The sequence below is a fragment of the Wyeomyia smithii genome, chromosome 2, assembly GCF_029784165.1.
Source record: "Wyeomyia smithii strain HCP4-BCI-WySm-NY-G18 chromosome 2, ASM2978416v1, whole genome shotgun sequence".
NCBI classification, from domain to species: Eukaryota; Metazoa; Arthropoda; class Insecta; order Diptera; family Culicidae; genus Wyeomyia; species Wyeomyia smithii.
The window spans coordinates 1,830,931-1,849,878 of NC_073695.1; the positions used below are offsets into that span (position 1 = coordinate 1,830,931).

At 38.4% G+C, this 18,948-nt stretch overlaps 1 protein-coding gene across 1 annotated transcript in view; it reads left to right on the forward strand.

Moving 5' to 3' along the window:
• Window positions 1–18,948, forward strand: part of LOC129724981 (uncharacterized) — a 176,101-nt gene that overhangs the window by 113,703 nt on the left and 43,450 nt on the right. The window contains exon 11 of the mRNA XM_055680320.1: window positions 9,615–9,715. Coding sequence (XP_055536295.1) covers window positions 9,615–9,715 — 101 coding nt within the window. The remainder of the gene's footprint in view (window positions 1–9,614; window positions 9,716–18,948) is intronic.

Below are 18,948 nucleotides of genomic sequence, written 5' to 3' on the forward strand. Positions count from 1 at the left end.
GGGACTCACATGCGATTACTTTTACTGTACGTAGCCAGAATGATAGCAAGTTAGTCCCATAGCCAGCTACGACCGGTGATGAAAAACCAACTACTGCAAATCGATGGCGGTGCTATAGCTTGCGTTTGGAATGAATCCATCGCTGGTCAATTCATAAATGACCTTCTCTCGTGCTTCATTAAATCAGTTTTTTTTGTGAGAAGCATAACACAATGTACCAACTGCGCCGCTCAAAATAAAATTAGATTTGTTTTTACATTTGATACCTACTACTGATAAATTCAAAATCAGTTTAGGTGTAGGAACTTGTTCTAAATTTTCCTGAGAGCAGTCACACGTTCGTGACTCCGGACAGCTTCCACGTAGCAGTGGAAGCAAATATGAAAGAACACCTACAGCTTAGGAAAATGTTTGCTCCGTTAAAAACAGCTAAGTAGCGTACCGAAGTATTTGATGTGACTGACAAATTCATCAAAACTAAATTCACGACAATAATTGAACAATTCTTACCCACGTCTTTACCTAAAATACGGATAAATACGAAAAGAAGTATTTACTAAAGTATGCTTTATCTGACAATACAGTGACACACCTGAAGCGTTCACTGTCAACAAACAACAGCTGAAAAAAACTACTATTGGAAACTTTGTCTTGAAGAAAACAATGTACTATCAGCTAGAGCCACACGATGTAGAACGCGTAAAATTCAATCAAACCTCCTATTGGATATCACTTCATACATCCAATTCCAAACCTGAAGACCATAAGTTGTGGTAAATATCACATTTTTCATAATCATTATTGGCTGTGAGGTTGAATTCCGAAGATTTTTTCAATGGGACCGACTTGCGATCACTTTTGCTATGGGACAAACCGACTTGCTATTTTTTTCATAGTTCCTCAGAACAAAGTATTCAAAAATATTTGTTTTATCGAAAGTAGACATAAAAAGGAATTGATTCCATAAATAAACTCAAAATTGAAAAAAATGCAATTGGGACAGACTTGCCATGAGAGGCAGAGCACGCGAATGATGTTTGTTTTGCTTTGGTATGCGTAGCTTTACAGGATGCGCGTATCAACTTTTATGTGTATGCACGTTCAGGCTCCTCCTATAAGTGTACTCGATAGAATCCTTCACTTCAGCGAATTAATTACCATCGAAGGATTCAATCGCTGCAAGGGGGGGGGGGGATTTAGCAGTCAACTGTTCTGACTGTAGGTAGAAATGTCAGCAGAAGACTTTTAAGGGAACCAGTTATGTTAAAATTTTCTAAAATCCAGTCCGCAATATATGAACACTTCAGCAATTCAAATTCTGGCTGAAACTTGAACGAAAAAGTAGAAACGTTTGGGTAATTCGATGTTTCTGGAAGCGCTGGTAACTTCTTGCGGGAATTCAGTTTAGCCAACCCCGAAGGAGTTTGCTGCGGATTTTAAATAGTGCTTTTTTGTTTGAAAGTATTTGCCATTTCAGATAGGGATTACTTTTTCACTTTCCTAGGAAGTTTAGGAGAAGCAATGTTTTTTCTCTTCCTAGACTTCCCAGGTTCGCCAAAAGCAGGTTCTCCAACTGCACTTAGAGAGTTCTTTCAAAGACCGCTTGATTTTGGTTTGGCACTGTTTATCGCAGGCGTCAGCCGCATGTTGCACCCCGCATTTACCGCATCTCTCCTATTTCCACAGTGGGTAGCCGTATGTCCTTACTGCTTGCAAATAATGCAATTCATTACCCGCGGCACAAACAAACGCATGGGTAGCCGCAACAAGTCCACGAGTACATAGCTTGGTAGTACAGACCCGGCGAAAATCACCCGCAGTGAGTCTGATTGGGTGTAAGTTTTTACACCCTTGCAGAGCAATACTTAATGCAATTGCTTGCAATCAAGTATATTTACCGGTCGAAGGCTGGAACCCCTAAAACGGCCGGTTCCAGTCTTCAGTAGGTCCTCGACGTTCGAACTCGAGGCGGCAACCTAACCGTCGATCTCGACTGCACGAGCTGGTATGTACACGTGGTACTCCAGTTTGAGAAGATCCCAATCAGCAATCTCGTTTGCTTGTTCGAGGCTGGACACTAGGACACGCAGTTTATTTGGGCGGACTTCAGTGATCTCGAACACGGCTGAAAACCGTGCCAGATCCTTACAAATATGCATTGTATTCAGTGCCTTTAGAAGGCATCCATAAAGTACGTCACGCAGATAGGGGGAGTTAAGAAAGTCGTGACGATTTGTGACTGTGTGATGTCGCTTGAAAAATATTTAAAAACTAAAAAAATACTTGAAAATCGTTTAGTGTTTTTGTTTTATTCACAGCCTTTTGATTAATAATCAATCTAAAACTGATTAGACAAAAACAATAACAGTAAAAAAAAATATTCCAAAGCGAGAGATTGCATTCGTTGTATCATAACTGAGTCTGTTACAAAGTTTCTCTAATCTCTTAAAGCCTTTTGAAAAATCTGTACTTTTCACAAAAATCTGAAAACTCTACCGTGCAGAATCTGTACCGAAAAACGAAAAAATCTGTAGGTTTCCAGAAAAAAACTGTACAATTGGCAATTGCAATTGTTGATGCATAAAAATTACATGGATATGAAAGAAGCTCCCATTGACAAATCTAAGGCTGCTGAAACATATCCGATTACAGCAATCGGAGACCATTTCTAGAATCCGTGGAATTTATAAACGATGAGCGAGATGTTATTTTCTTTTTTTTTTGTTATTTTATCTTGCGACATTAGATGAAGCACTCCGACTCGTAATTTGACCACATGTTTATTTGATTCAAACTTCACAGTCAACTCTGTTCACGTACAAGACAATTGCGGTCCGCAATTTGCGGGCGCTGCGATCCAACTGGCACTAACAGTTTCTCTCGACCTGGGATTCGGACTTACAACAACTGACTTGTTAGTTCACAGTATCAAACCTCGATGCCTACTGGCATGCCCTTTCAGGCAAGACATTCACGGTTCCTTGTACCACCCTGGATCGAAAATCTATCGAGATTCACTCTCCTGAATTGCAGGAGTCAGTTTTTTCTTCGTCCATGTTGGACGCGATTTAAATCGCCCCTCGACTCTGTGAAGTTGTGTTTCCTGTTACTTATCTGCAGCCTATTGTCGTTTCCGAAGCTGCTGCTCCGTGCTGCAAGCGGTGGTGCCGAATCCAGCGATGCGGGGTACATGCTTCAGTTGCTTCCCTACTGGCGATTGTTTTCACAGCACAGAACCAAATCTAGAAAAACACGCGCCGTACACGAGCTGTGTAGCTAACAATACGTAAAGCGTACGTACGTTAAAGCGAACAATGCAAACAATGTGCGTCTATTTAGTTTGAACAGTCGGATATCTTAACAGCGGATCAGGCAATTACGATCCTGTCCACTCTTAGATTCAACTCCAACTGATTTTGACATTTTTTTTCGTTTTCGTCAACCATTTATGAGCACAGGTTTGACCTATAGCTCAAACTGGAAATAAATAAAACCTTATTGCTTTTTAACCGTTCCTGTGAATTTTGGAACCCTTAGCCAAGTCGGAAGTGCGCAAAGTCTTCTAAGCTTTCAAAAGAAAATCGTAGCAAAATGTATCGGGGAATAAATATTGCTGAGTTTTCGACTGTTGGGATGTTGTGTACTTATGTTATACTTTTGGCTGAGCAATCACAAAAATTTAGAACGATTTATTTTATACTATCTGACGTTTCAGTGTTGACGATAAGCTTTAAAAAGCATCTTGACAAGGAACGAACAAATAATATTTTCCCCTGAAGATGTCACTGACCAGTGACGAAACGTCGGAAAGTATAAAATAAGTCGTTCTAAATTCTAAAAGTACAACATAAGTACACATGTATCGGGGAAAATTGAAATAAAATGAGTTTAACTTTTTTTAAATTTTTTAATCTTTTATGGAGAAACAAATAAGGCTGATAAAAATTTTGAATAGTTTTTATGTCCACGGTTATCAAAGTTAGCTAAGGGGAGGGCAAAAAATCAATAACACTGAGAAGAAAAAAAAGGAGTAGCTTCCATAAAAAATTGTGTGCAAGTTACGACGTTTGTAACTTGCGTGCAAAAGTGTGTTGAAATATATCACATTATTATCAAAATTAATCATTTGGCTTGCCTTTTGTTGAAACTTTCCCTGTCACTGGACTTGTTTATTGCTAAATTGACATATACGCTGTCGAAAAGTCAATAATTAGAGATCGAAATCAAAAAATATATAATATGCTAACAAAATCCTGATGGTTCAGTATACTTAGGTTTAAGGCGAACCTTCAGGGTCTTTAATCGAAACAGCAATTAGCATTCATCGGTTCTATAAAATCCACTTAAGACAGTACCAGTAACGTGGAAGTGATTGCATACAAATAAAATCAGTAAAGTCATAGACCATCTTGCTTTTAGATGGTTTGAACGAACCTAATGTCTTTTTTTATTGTTGTGCTTTGTAACTAAGCTTATGAATGGATATCGTAAATCCAGATTTTTGAAAAAGCCTGTTAGCTTCAGGTGATTTGATTTCATTTTGACAAAACATCATTATCCATGTTTCGCAAAAACGTCATATCTCAAAAACCGTAAGAGCTGTAGACAATATTAGACACCTTTCCAATCGAATGGCTTCATTGAACCTAGCGTTCAGTGTTGCCAGCATTGATATTTTCGCGTTTGAAAACTAAAATTGCGTTTATCTCAAGTTTTATATAAGAATCACCTATCCACAAAATGCAATATGCACCGTTGTGGAGATGTTCAACTTTCACGGTAACAAATTTATAAATATCAAACGATTCGCTAACAAACGTGATACGTATCATTACAGCGCACCGAAATCGAAAGCACCACTTCAAATCCAAAGTATTGGTTTCTCACGGCCTACTTGGTGGTATGTGAATTAACAACAACTGAAGTGCATAACTTGCATTTATTTGACAAATTCAACAAATGATACTGTGCATTACAAGTTATCGTTTGTTAGTTGTAGTGCGTAATAAACTTCATTTAACTTTTTAGTTAAATTGAATTATATACCCGATTCTTAGTTTAATGATGTCTTTATGAGAACGGTCTCTGAAATATGACGTTTTTACGAAACATAGGAAATGATATTTTGTCAAAATATGGAAAAATGGGCCTCGCAATCGGAGTGGGGTTGTCCGATTGCTTTATATTTAAACTTTATATTTTTCAGTTTGACCTGAAACAAGCCACTTTATTCATTTTGAAGCAAATCGAAGAGGGTCGTTGCATTTGCTTGATCATTTGGTATGGAATGACCCATTTCATTATCTTTTTGAAGTAGAATACTTCTCTCAAGAAGTTCGGCTACATAGGGATGTGAAATGAAAATCTAAAACCGAAAAAAGTTAAAAATATGTCCAATTTCAGATGCTAATAAATCGGCTAGTATTCGATGGATTTCCTTCGTTCTTGCAGCAATAGATTGGAAAATCTTCTAAGATTGTTCCCAAAAGAAGTTACTTGTAATTTTATTATTCACACTATTGTACTATTGAAAATAGTCAAGCCTTGTCAAAACGATAAATCCAAACTCTGATTGGTCGTTATATGATTGCTTCCCAAGCACGGTCGACAGAATCATATACCTTGCAATTTAAAACATGCTATTTGGCCTATATAGGAGCCTGTTTTAGCCGAAGCTGCTCATAATAGTTCTAGACAGCGACAACAGCAGTCGTCCTCCCTTAGCAGCAGCACTAGCAGTGCAGTGGATACCAGCGATGACGGAAAGCGGCCACAGCTGTGGCGTAGCAATGGATAGCGCACTAGTTGCAGCGGATTCCAGCAACGATAGCAGCTGGGCAGCTGATGCAGGGACAGTGGATACCAATGGCAGCGTATAGCGGCCACAACTGTGGCATGACTATGGATAGCGAACTAGTTGCAGGGGATCTCAGCATCGACAGCGGCTGATGCAGTGAAGCACTTTAGTGAAATGCAGTCTCTGTGCGTTAGTGGGCACTAGTAAATGCATTCAATGAAAAGTTGACTCATTTTGACAACACGTGAGCCGTCTTGTTTTGAATGTTATATCAGCATTTCATTGTTTACTTCATCACAAGGAATACACGGTGCTCCCACAGACCGTTATTATGAAATAAATGCACCAACGAATCTGAGTACGCTATTCGATTTATTATGACGTCCAGAATCTCTGGTCAAAATTTCAAAATCATCGTACGGTACATTTTTGAGTAATGCCCTTTTGAAGGTCGTAAAGTACAGAAAAGTGATATTAACACGACGAATTACTCAATGTAAAGCACGTTTTTCAGCCATAATTTAATGCAACAACTTCCAAAATAGTTTCTACACATTCCAAGTATTATATTTCAAGACATTTACAATTGGTAAAAAGATTTATTTCAAAATCCCAAAGTGCACAGTGGTCTAAATTCAAAAAATCGTGATCGTTCTAGATTTGACTATGAAAAATTGATTTTATGTACTCAATGTCTTCAGCAAAATTGTTTCATAGAACAAGGCCTTACTTTTGGCGTTTATGGTTTTTTGATCAATCCACCTAACAGTTAGATAAAAAAATATTTTTTCTAATTTTCAATATACCGGATTGCTTCCTTCAGCAAAGTTGTAGAAAATTTTAAAAGAAAAACAATTGCTGAATACTGCGGTGTCCTATCTGTACGTTGAACACGACAAAATAGAGTTTTTTGTGGAACACCCCTCCTTAAAATCAGTTTTTTCTCTATAATTTTTTCTGTAATTCTCAAAACAATAAATTTTACAAAGTCTTGAAGAAAACTTAGTTGATTGCATAAGTTCTTAGAACATTTTGCATTGTTTTGACCACTACAGACGAAATTATAGACAAAAAACTGATTTAAAGGAGGGGTGTTCCACAAAAAAACTCTATTTTGTCGTGTTCAACGTACAGATAGGACACCGCAGTATTGAGCAATTGTTTTTCTTTTAAAATTTTCCACAACTTTGCTGAAAGAAGCAATCCGGTATATTGAAAATTAGAAAAATTTTTTTTTTTTTTCTAACTGTTAGGTGGATTGATCAAAAAACCAAAAACGCCAAAAGTAAGGCCTTGTTCTATGAAACAATTTTGCTGAAGACATTGAGTACATAAAATCAATTTTTCACAGTCAAATCTAGAACGATCACGATTTTTCGAATTTAGACCACTGTGCACTTTGGGATTTTGAAATAAATCTTTTTACCAATTGTAAATGTCTTGAAATATAATACTTGGAATGGGTAGAAACTATTTTGGAAGTTGTTGCATTAAATTATGGCTGAAAAACGTGCTTTACATTGAGTAATTCGTCGTGTTAATATCACTTTTCTGTACTTTACGACCTTCAAAAGGGCATTACTCAAAAATGTACCGTACGAGGATTTCGAAATTTTGACCAGAGATTCTGGACGTCATAACGAATCGAATGGCGTACTCAGATTCTTTGGTGCATTTTTTTTATAATAACGGTCTGTGGGAGCACCGTGAATACTTTATTCGCCCTGTCAATGATAACGCAAAGATGTGATCGGCTTCTTATCCGATACTAAAATGAACAACAAATTGTCCTTTTCAGGATGAAATAAAAACTTGATTGAAAAGTTAATATTTTCTAATGAGGTTATTCACATTTTTAAATTTGTAAAGGTTATAAATTTTACTTCATCTCAGTGTCTCAAAACGTACTGAATTATCTTTTCTTTCAGTCATGAGCACGACATCCGAAAAAATTTCATCTCAAAATTTTAAAATTGTCAAGCCCCAATCATGACAAGCAACTTACTATATTATTGAAAATGGTCGATCCTTGTTGAAGCGCAAAATTCGATTGATCTGATTAGTCAACGTTTATTTACTAGAAAAAATGACTGACACGCAAGCAGCCGGGTTATCTTTTTTACAAAAGTATTCTACTTCAACCTTGCGGTGGTGGCTTTGCACACAACCCTCCTGTTATTTTTTTAAAACAATACACTATACAGTCTGCTTGTCTCTCATTTTCTCTCTCTCTCACACACACACATTGTTTATATAGTTACCACACATATATTTCAAAGTACCTAGCGTTTACATAAATAAGCAAAAGTGATGAAGAAAATTCAAACTCAATTTAATTCAAGTTTATTGATAGAAGACGACTTTCATTTGAGAGCTCAGACCTTAAACTAACTTTTGGTTAAGAGAAACCCGAGATGTATTGAAGTTGCCTAGAGGTAGCAAACGTGACAAAAGTGGCTAAAAAGCTATAATCTTTCATATTTTTCCAGTTTGAGCTCCAGGGAAAAACCTGTGTTAACCAGTGTAATCTTCCATTATTCATACCCAGTTAGTTTTCTAGAATTTTCAACACAATAATGAAACTCTGCATACTAATTTACTAACGGGAATAAAAAATTTGAGCCCTGGTTCCAAATAGCTCTGTTGCTCAGAAAATTTGGCTAAAATATTCTCTACAAGCTCTACAAGCTTCTGCCACCGTTCGATATCGTCCGATTTGTTTGGTTCACTGCTCCAGCGGAAGCGTACTCCAAACTTTTTCAACCGGAAGAGTTTTAATGAAAATCATAATTCACAAGCACCTCCAACTTACAAATTACGCCCAAACGCAGTTCTGTTTATTCGTGAAAGTCCTCGCGCTCACTGATGATTCATCAGAACGGGTAAAAATGCAGTTTGACGCAAAAAACATACCGGTACCAGAAGGGATGCTAAAGTTGCGGGTCAATGCTAGGCAGTGTCAGGTATTCTCCTGGATTTTCCATTGATGCACATCTCATTTAATTTTTTTTTCTCGAACGAAATGAGGAAGTGAGAAATTTTCGAATGGGAGATAAAATAGGTCCAACAGAAAAGCGTGAATCATTTCAATGCCAATTAACGGAATTATACGGTTGGACTCACGTTCGGTCAACATTGATGAAACGCTTCTTGTTCGAATCAGAACTGCCAATCATTTGAAAAAAAAAAAAAAAAAATATTTCGAAGACTTATCGGTAAAGTTTATTGTTTTGTAAGTCGGCGTTAAGCTTAAAAAAGGCATCGAAAAGGAAACACGAATCGTCATCTCTAGTTTGTGAGGAGTTAAAAAGTTAAAAAAAAAACATAAACTTTCTGAACAATCATTTGCAAACACAGCTTGTTTCGCTCTATTAACTTTATGAAGGAGTAGAGTTGGGATTTGAAACACTCGTTCATTGATGCTAAATGTTATGTATTTGGGTCAATATTTCGACTCCTGAGTGCTAAAAGCATAAGAAGAGCAACTTGTGTATGGCAAAAGCATTTTTATCGTCAGTCTGCATTTTAAACGACTTCAGACTAACATTAATTCTGCGATAATTTTAGTGCTCTAAATCCACCACAAAAAAAAAACACACCATTAATTCACGTGTTGCTTTCCGTTTGATTTACTAGCCCATTGTTCGAAGTCAGCCGTTTACATTTTTATAACACCGGGCGGCATGAAATATGGCCTGATCGTAGTTCCCAAGGAAATAGCGGGTGGAAAATAACTCATTTTTATTCAAACTTACAGCCCATTATTAGCATTGCATAGCCCAAACTAAATTATCATTTCTACCCCTAACCCGGACAGGTGGAAGCATTTCCGGAAGCACTGAAGTACTGGGAGCGCGTACCTGGAGGTCGCCTGCTGGAGCCCGGCGACAAATACCAGATGGAAACACACAATGACGGGTAAGGAGCACAAAGGAGCAATACGAATGCATAAAAATTCTCAAAATGTTTTACACCTATTGTTTGCAATGGGGACAAGAACGAGCAACGGCACTTCGACCGGTGCGGTCGCAGTGTCACAGCCATTTTTTATTGCCCGGCGTATGAAACATTAAATTTTTGTGGTATAAAGCTTTCACCCCGCGCTGCAGTTGGTCCCCGTTCCGTGCCACACGTTGCATCTGCTTTCAATCGACATTTAATCCTTCCGGCGGAACGACCGTACACTGTTTGTGGAAAGATAGTTTTTTCTTCGCACCATGACATTAGCAATAGCGCACACAGCGCAGAACAACAGGTTGGATGTCTCTTCTATCGGTTGGATGTCTTTTTCCGCCGTGCCACGATGCTAAGAACGAAGATTACACACACGCGGACGCTCGGTTACCCATTGTCATTGCTCGAAATTGATTTTTCAACGTTGTTTTTATTCTTTTCTTTTTTTTTTTGTTCGTGAGTAACGGATTCTTGTGACACGTTTTATCTTTTTAGAGAGACAATGACCGATTGTTATTTATACAGCGAAACAGATCTGCGCACAAATTGAACCTCGTTGTGAAGCAGTTTTGCGATAGGTAGCGTCGATTTGGAAAAAATAAGAACAAGTACCTATTCCAGTAGAGCTCTGTAGAGTGCAGAAAATCGTCCTGAATATATGCATATAATTCCCATTTCCGTTTGGTTTTTCAAGCTTGTGCTTGTGTTTTCTCCTATGACACAAGTGAAAAATGTTGCTTCGCTCGCAAGGGTGGTTACTGTATCTAAAAAAACTGACATTTCTCTCTTTCGTTTAATGTAGTCACGTAGTTGATGTTGAGAATCAAAAACATTTATCTATATTATACTTAGGCTTCCGTGACAAATTTGTCATAAGACTCCAAACAATAACAACCACTTAGAATAGTTAACAGACGGTTTTCACGATAGCTGCCGGACATATGAAACAATAAAAAAGTAATTCTTCTACTTCTAACTAGGGATATCCGTTAAACGTTAAACGACCAATGCAACAAATCGATTAGCGAAACCAATAATCGAAGCACGATTGTTAATTACATTCCATAGCGATCAATCGGAGATCGAATATAAAAAATATTAACACATCATTACGTCTAATCAAGGTTACTGTTATCTACACAGCTGTCAGAGGGCAATTTTCCCGCGCTGATGTCAACACATACTTTTAAAAAACAGTCTGCGTGCAGCGCGGGTCAGCTTCGATGTTTAAACGTTGGGGGTAATTTCGGTTCAATACCATGCTACAATGATAAATCTAATTACGGGGTGTTTCAAATAATTTTCGGAGAAAATTAACATGTAAAAAGAAAATGTTGAATAGTATCAAATAAATAAAAATGACATAACCAATAATTAATACTTTATTGTTTACCAGAAAAGTACTAATGAGAAGGTAAAGGCCAGACAGACAGGCTGAACTATAAAATTTATTAATTACGCAGTTTTTTGTTTTTATATTCAAGCAATATAGACAACCTATTTTTGACATAGAGCTATGTCTCTAAGGAGGCTTCACTAAAAAGGTGTAATAGAGCCTAACCTTAACCTTATCACTCGGTTAGTTTTCAACGAATTTATTTCCTTCTTGCGGCAATCACTTGGAAAATTAGCTACACAATTTTATTATTCGAGATATTGTACTATTGAAAATTGTCAAACCTTGTTTAAATGCAGATTTTGACTAATGAGAGCTTATGTTAATGAGTGCTTTCCCTAAAACGGTGCGCAGAATATTATACCTAGTTAACCTAGGTAACCTAGGTAACCCTAAATCTCTTACGGACCGTCGTCGAGTTCGGACGCGCGTGCTGCACTATAGTATATATATACATTTTTTTTTACTACTTAACTTTTTTTTGTACCTCAAAAGTAGTTTATTTGTTTTTACTTGATACGGTCATTTGTTAACGTCGCGAGTGCAATGAAGTGCGGTATCGTAAACTGTGCGCAAGGTGACAATCGCTACCTCTGGCGTTGTCACGGAATCTGTAACCGAACATTTCATGCTGCGTGCATAGGTGCACAAAGAAATCACGAGGAACGATTTCCTTCCGACCTAAATCTTAAGGCTCTGACATCTCATCTCAGAAACATCTCAGAAAATATCGGAAAGACGCTTGAAGTAAACCATAAGCTGCTTTCAAATTATAAAAATCTCAGCGCGACTCATGATAACTTGCTGGAGCATATTGAAAAAAGCCTGAATGAAATTAAACTTACCATCACCAACGCCGCGAGCAGCAACAAAGCCAGTGCCGCAGAAATAAAAAACAAAATGTCAACACTTCTTGATACACATTCGGACACCTCAGCAGCTGTTGAAGCGATGGCTAAGTCAGCAGCGACAGCAGCAGCAGCAGCAGCTACAAACTCAACGACAGGGTCAATAAACAAACTACTCGCTACAATTGAAACCGGTTCAGCGCAGTCTAATGCTGATTCTGCTCTTCGTGAAATTCTCGACGAGGTAAAATTTGTCTCTGGAGCTATTACCAGTCTCCAAATTAATCAAACAAGCGCATCACAACAACACAAGTCACTGCATGAAGAATTAAATCAAACTTTGGCAGCCAACAATAAAGCTACGAAGCCCATAACGGACCATTCTTCGCCAGGATGGCGATTTTTGGGCAATAAATGGCGCTGGATGCCAGACTGGTCGGATTATGATGCTAGACAACGGACTCGTAGGCTCCAAGAAAAGGCTGCCGAAAAATCTAGACGAAACAGGAAACGCAGGAGGCGACAATATATTGAATCGAAAAACTTCAACAACAATCGAAACCATACCACCAACAGCAACAGCAACAGTAACAAGACAACGAATAGTAACTATATCAACAACAACCACAAGTTCACAAGTTCAATTTTGTCTTTATAAGAATTTGCTTCTGCTCAAACAAATCGTTTTACTATTTTGATTAAAAAAAAGTAAATTATGAGAATATTCAGGAGAATTTAGAGAGAGTAACCCTAATCAATTACGTAACTATGTCGCAAAACGGGATTAAAGAAGCAAGGGTTTAGAGTGGTTTAGCGTTCTCACTGAGCTCGTGTACTTGGGTTAACTGGCAGCTGCCGACAACGATACTAGCAAAGAAATTCATCGGCACATTAAGGCAGGAAATCGCGCATTCTTTGATCTCCGAAGGACGCACCAAGTTGATCATCTACGAGGCACTGATCAGATCGGTAGACCCCCTTGGGGTCTTCAAGTGGAATGTGTTGCGTACCATTTTCGGTAGACTGCAGCTGGATAACGGAAGAGAACGACGCACGAACCCCGAGCTGCAGGAGCTGGTAGGAGAGCCATCTATCGTCCACATCACTAAGACTGGCAGGTGGCAGTGCGGGGCATTTCGTAAATATGTCGGACAACATCCCGGTGGCCTGGACGAAACTTCGAGATTTGCTGTTGTCAAGGAAAAAATTGTATTAAAGATCGCCTTTCCTGATTTTTCCAATTTTTCTCCAAAAAAATTTCCCAGGACAATACTAGTTCTTGAAGTTTTATGCTTTTCGTAGACAATTGGTATCGGTTATTTAATGAGAAACAATCGAACTTCTTTATGAATTTTTTTTGTGCATCTTTTCGTCGATAAAAAAACTGAAACTTTGACCGCTTTAAAATTCCACATCCCGAAGTTCGATTGAGCTAAAATTTTGCGTGGGACTTTTTTCGAGAAGACGATGCTTTTGAGCCCTACTGCTAAACGAAATTCACTCCATAATAAACAGTAAAGCCGAGCCCTAACATTAAAAAAAAAAAGATCAAATGATCCCCCTTGGCTACTGTCTTACTTACGCATGAGTCGATTTTTACATCGCTGTCCAAGATTGAAATGTTACAGATAAAATGTTTCACAAGATGAAAAAGGAGTCTCTAAATGGACCCCTTACAATAAGACTTAGTCCTTCGTCAAAAGAGAAGTAAGTTGAAAATTTTGCGAATCGTTTGTATCTGAGGAGCAAAAACACAGCGATGGAATCTGAAATATATCTCTAGAGAGATAATAAACTGATGTGAGCTATCTCACACGCAAGAGCGTAATGGCCAATAATAATAACTTCACAACAGAACTCACTGCAGTGCTTTTAATGTGTCTCTTAAGCATATATCAAATGTGGGGAGCACCTAGGTAGGAAAGTAGATTGCGTTGTTTGCTTTGAGTCTCGAAATTGAAAAAAAAAAAATCCTGTCGCCCGTCACGCAGGTTTGCTCTTCGAACGCTATCGAATCTATCACATCAGTGCACACCGCGGTGTATTTCTGTGTGTTCTGAATAACTCTTGTTTCGCTCAGCTGTGGTGTAAGCAGCAAGTTTTCTGCGAGCAGTAGAAACTCAACACAAAACAGAAAAAAGCTTAATGAAAAAAAATTGCTACACGTGCTCATGCTGGAAAAGAAGTAAACGGTGAATTACGTTAAAGCGGTAAAAAATGGCAAAATTTGCCGATTTTTAATTGGCCTTCACCTTCACATGCACTGGCTACCCATACAGCATCAATCATAGTAACCCATGAGTCAGCAGAAAAAAATTGACAGCTCTATCAGTAGAGCTCTAACGGTGATGGCGAAAACAGTGAAGCTACTCCATTCACAAGTGTGCGCATTCAAGGAACGATACCCCGTCGCGTAGGAAACGGACATCTTGCGGCAGTTGGTGGACGCCGGATACGTCTGTTCCGGCATCTCGACATCTTGGTACTATTGGACAACGATCAGAGCACCAAAAGAAAGCCCGGTTCCGGACGACTGACAACAGTGAGCGACAAGAAACTCCAAAGGATGCTGAAGAGGAAGACCGAGAGAAAAGTGGCTACACCGTGGCGTGCGCTTGGCCGGGAGTTTGGTGCTACCGGCCCAACAGTGAAAAAGTACCTGGCGTATATGGACTTAGGCTATCCCAAAAAAAATCGATTTTGAAAAAGTCAAGGTGCTCAACCCTAAATTGAAAGATAATGTTATTTGTAGAAAAATCGTTTTCAGGTTACCCAAACGTGAGAAGGATTTTTTGAGCTGCGAAACCACTCATTTGCACTTTTTGCAATTCTGTACAAATCCAATATTCTTCCATATATCTTTTCATTTTTATACGGTTATTTTATAATATTTTACATGGTTTGGTTCAGCATCGCATTCAGTTATTTGATTCACAGAGCCCATTAAACATCGCTAAAATGTGGATTTTTCCCATAATCTTTAGATAAAACCCTTTAAAACACATACAAATAAAATTTTCAGCCCAATACTGAAATTTTTACTGCAAAGCGGGATTCATGATAAAAATTTAACATAAAAAAGATCCTTAATATCTTATCAGGGAGCAGAGATATTGCCGTTTTTATATGTGACTAGCTGACCCGGCAAACTTCGTCTCGCCTATTTTAGTGTTCAATTTAATAATTTTAAACATTTCAAATTCATTGATTCCTTGCGATTTGTTTATATCATTTGAAATGATTGGTTTTATCGGAATGACAACATCTTCGACTTTTGGCTTTTGTACATCACCTCTATTCCGGAAATATATTGATTTAGTTATTTTCGTTGTTTTTTAGAAACTGAAAGTGGTCATCTTCAATTCAAAATGGTGTCCAGGGTCAATGCTTGGCTTCTTTACATCATTTCGATTACGGAAATATCAATATGTAGTAGTATTCGGTTATTTTCAGCTGTTTTCCAGAAGTTGCCATTTTTTGGTGTCTGAGGACAATTTTTAGCTCCTTGCATCATTCTGGATCCGGTGATACACATATTGGGTGGTATTTGGTCACTTCAGGCTATTTTTCAGAAACCGTAAGACGCCATCTTGGATTTCAAAATGGCATTTGGAGACAATTTTCGACCCCGAGCGTCATTCTGGTTAAAGAAACACTCATATTTGGTGATATTTTGTCATTTTTGGCTGTTTTCCAAACACCGGAAGTCGCCATCTTATAATTCAAAATGTTGTCTGAGGTCGATTTGTGGCTTCAGTGCATCTTAACAATTCCGGAAATAGCCATATTGGGTGGTATTTGGTCATTTGCCGCAGTTTTTCAGAAACCGGAAGACGCCATTTTGAATTTCAAAATGAAATGGCATTAGGGGACAATTTTTGGCCTCTTAACGTCAATCTGGTTGAAGAAACACTCATATTGGGTGGTATTTGGTCATTTTCGGCTGTTTTACAGACACCGGAAGTCGCCATCTTACAATTCAAAATGTTGTCTAAGGCCGATTTGTGGCTTCAGTGCATCATAACAATTCCGTAAATACGCATATTGGGTGGTATTTGGTCATTTGCCGCTGTTTTTTGGAAACCGGAAGTCGCCATCTTGGATTTCGAAATAGCATTTGGGAACAATTTCTGGCCTCCGTGCGTCAATCTGGTTAAAGATACGCTCATATTGGGTGGTATTTGGTCATTTTCGGCTGTTTTCCAGACACCGGAAGTCGCCATCTAACAATTCAAAATGTTGTCTGAGGGCGATTTGTGGCTTCAGTGCGTCATAACAATTCCGGAAATTCCTATATTGGGTGGTATTTGATCATGTGCCGCTGTTTTTCGGAAACCGGAAATCGCCATCTTAGATTTCGAAATGATATTTGGAGATATGCCAGAAGAAGGAAGGGTGCCGAAACATTATGGACATGTTTGTTACACCTAAAAACATTCACTTGCCAAATTTGGTTATAATTGGGGGCCGTCCACATACCACGTGGACAGAAAACTCGTCATTTTAGACCCCCCCTCCCCCTCGTGGACAACCGTGGACATTGACCGAAACCCCCCCCCTCCGTCAATTTGTCCACGTGGACATTTTTTTTTTCGAAGAAGCATTTAAATGGAAAAACGTTCGTTGCTGATGTTTATTTAGCGTATGAGAACATTAACATTAACTTTAGTTCAATAAATAGATATTATCACTATACTAAAAATAATAAAAAAACACAAAATAGAAGATAAATTAAAGAACGTTTGACAGTACTCAATCTTCTGTCCATGGTGATCGTACCCAGTGTGAAATATCCCCGACCACAGGAAAGACGGGATCAACATCGCTTTCTTTCGCCAGTTCAATGTCTTCCACAGTATCCTTGTCCAGCCAAAAGACCTCAGTCTGACCGTTGACGTCAACACAACATAAAATTTCATCAATTGTCGTTCTTAGAATCTTCGAGGGACGAGTTTTTTTAGAAAGACGAACACCGTGGTTTTCTTTCTTGTGACGAGCTGCATTCGATTTCGATGCAAAATACAACCCAGATTCCGCACAAAGTCGTCCTGAGGGGAGATAATTTTTTTTTAGATTTGTTGAATTTACAGATAATTTTTTTTTTGTAAAAATGAAAATGAATCAATCATTCATACCCGTCAACTGATCATTAATCGATGGGCAGTAGAGATCGTATGGGGGAGGATCAGGGTATGTTGCAGCCTTTGGTTTCATGTTTATCGCGTTCCGTAGTAAAAAAGGAGGAAAGGTGTCTTCATCACACACCTCCTCTGGTTCCGGAATGGTTAGTCCAGTGGGTGTTCGGCGCATTGGGAATGGTGCTGGAAAAAATCCGTCCGGCAATATGTTTTTTAAATCACTGCGAAGCAATCCACAGCAGGCAACATCATTGCATTTCACAATCTATTAATTTTTTAAAAAGTTTCAATGATTTGTAAACTATAATAAAACATTAATGCTCGCTTACCTGGAGAAAGTATTGGCTTTCTCTCACATGTGAGGCGTACCATTCTAAAGATGGTGCTTCAACCGATTTTTCGGATCCTGTTCCGAAATATTCAGCAATCACAGGATAATTGTCGATTGTCAATTCACTCCATATTTCGGCCAATACCTCTCCTGCAAATTTGAAGTTTTCGATCTCCAAATCCTCGTCGATTGTTCTACCATGTGCATCAAGATGGCTTCCGAAATGCTCGTGAGGCAGAACCACCCCTGAGAGCTCGCGGCTCAGTGGGGCCATTCTCCTTTCTACGCGGTTATAAGCGCTTCGACCAGGTGCATTTGTAAAAATGTAGAAAGCATCAAGGTTGTACCGCTGGAAATGCTGGATTGCGTGGTTTATTACTTTTGGGTAACGGGGATTTTCGTCTGGCCCGCCATCGACTGATAAAATAATAACAGGTTTGACATCACCGTTATCTAAATTATTTGATATTTTTAAATTTTAAAGAAAACTAATGAAAATTATGATTTACTTTTTAAAATCACATCAAATTCAGGCGTATCAAGCAGTATATCGAAATCATGTGCGTGTGTTGAAGCGTTTGATGTCGAATGCTTTCCCGACCGGATTGCAACGAACGTTGGCCCGGAGTATGACACGGACGCAGGATTTCCATCAATCTTATCATTTACAATCATAATTCCAGCATAAACACTCGGTATCAGCTTATGCCTTGCAGCGACTACCCAGTCGTGGTCTGGCAAGGTAATTTTGTACTCAACGCTCATCAGAAACGGAGCCTGTTTGTTGACAGCGGTTATCCCGATAGGAACTCGTGCCTTATCGTCCTGAGATACAATAGCAACCTGAGAATTTCCCAAAATTGATGCCAGTGTTTCTACGGATCTGAGAAGAAAATATTATTTCCAACATGTTTGATTTTATAGAGGTTCTGTAGTCTATGATTTAGATTTGTAGAATACTATGAATTCTAAATAAAACCACCGATGTTACTATGAAAATGTGACTGTTGCATTTACACAAAACTTATGAAAACGAATGATTTTTTATTTATTTAGATTAGAAATGTCTTAAACTTTCAAAACAAATTCATTCTCATGAATTCAGTGTAAACGCAAATTATTAAGTAGAATCATGCATAGCTGTTCTTATATCTGAAATCACTTCTCTCGTGTCTTTGGAATTGTGATTGCCTACCACAAGTTCAATGAAAGTTTAACTGATTATCGTCACGAATCAAATTTTTAAATGTATATTGAAAAGTTACCTGATGGTTGCAGTGCAGAACTTTCCGTCTTCGTGAATTTTATGTTGTGAATTTTCTGGCTTGCACAATCTCACCGGTACCGTTTTCACATGTCGTTTCCCCTCGGAATTGCGAGCATCGTGTGGTAACAAGCGAAGATATGTGGTGCTTCCGGATAGTTTAAAACCCCGTATATCCAGTTCATCGTGTAGCTCATCGAGCGTCTTACAAGTGCGGATT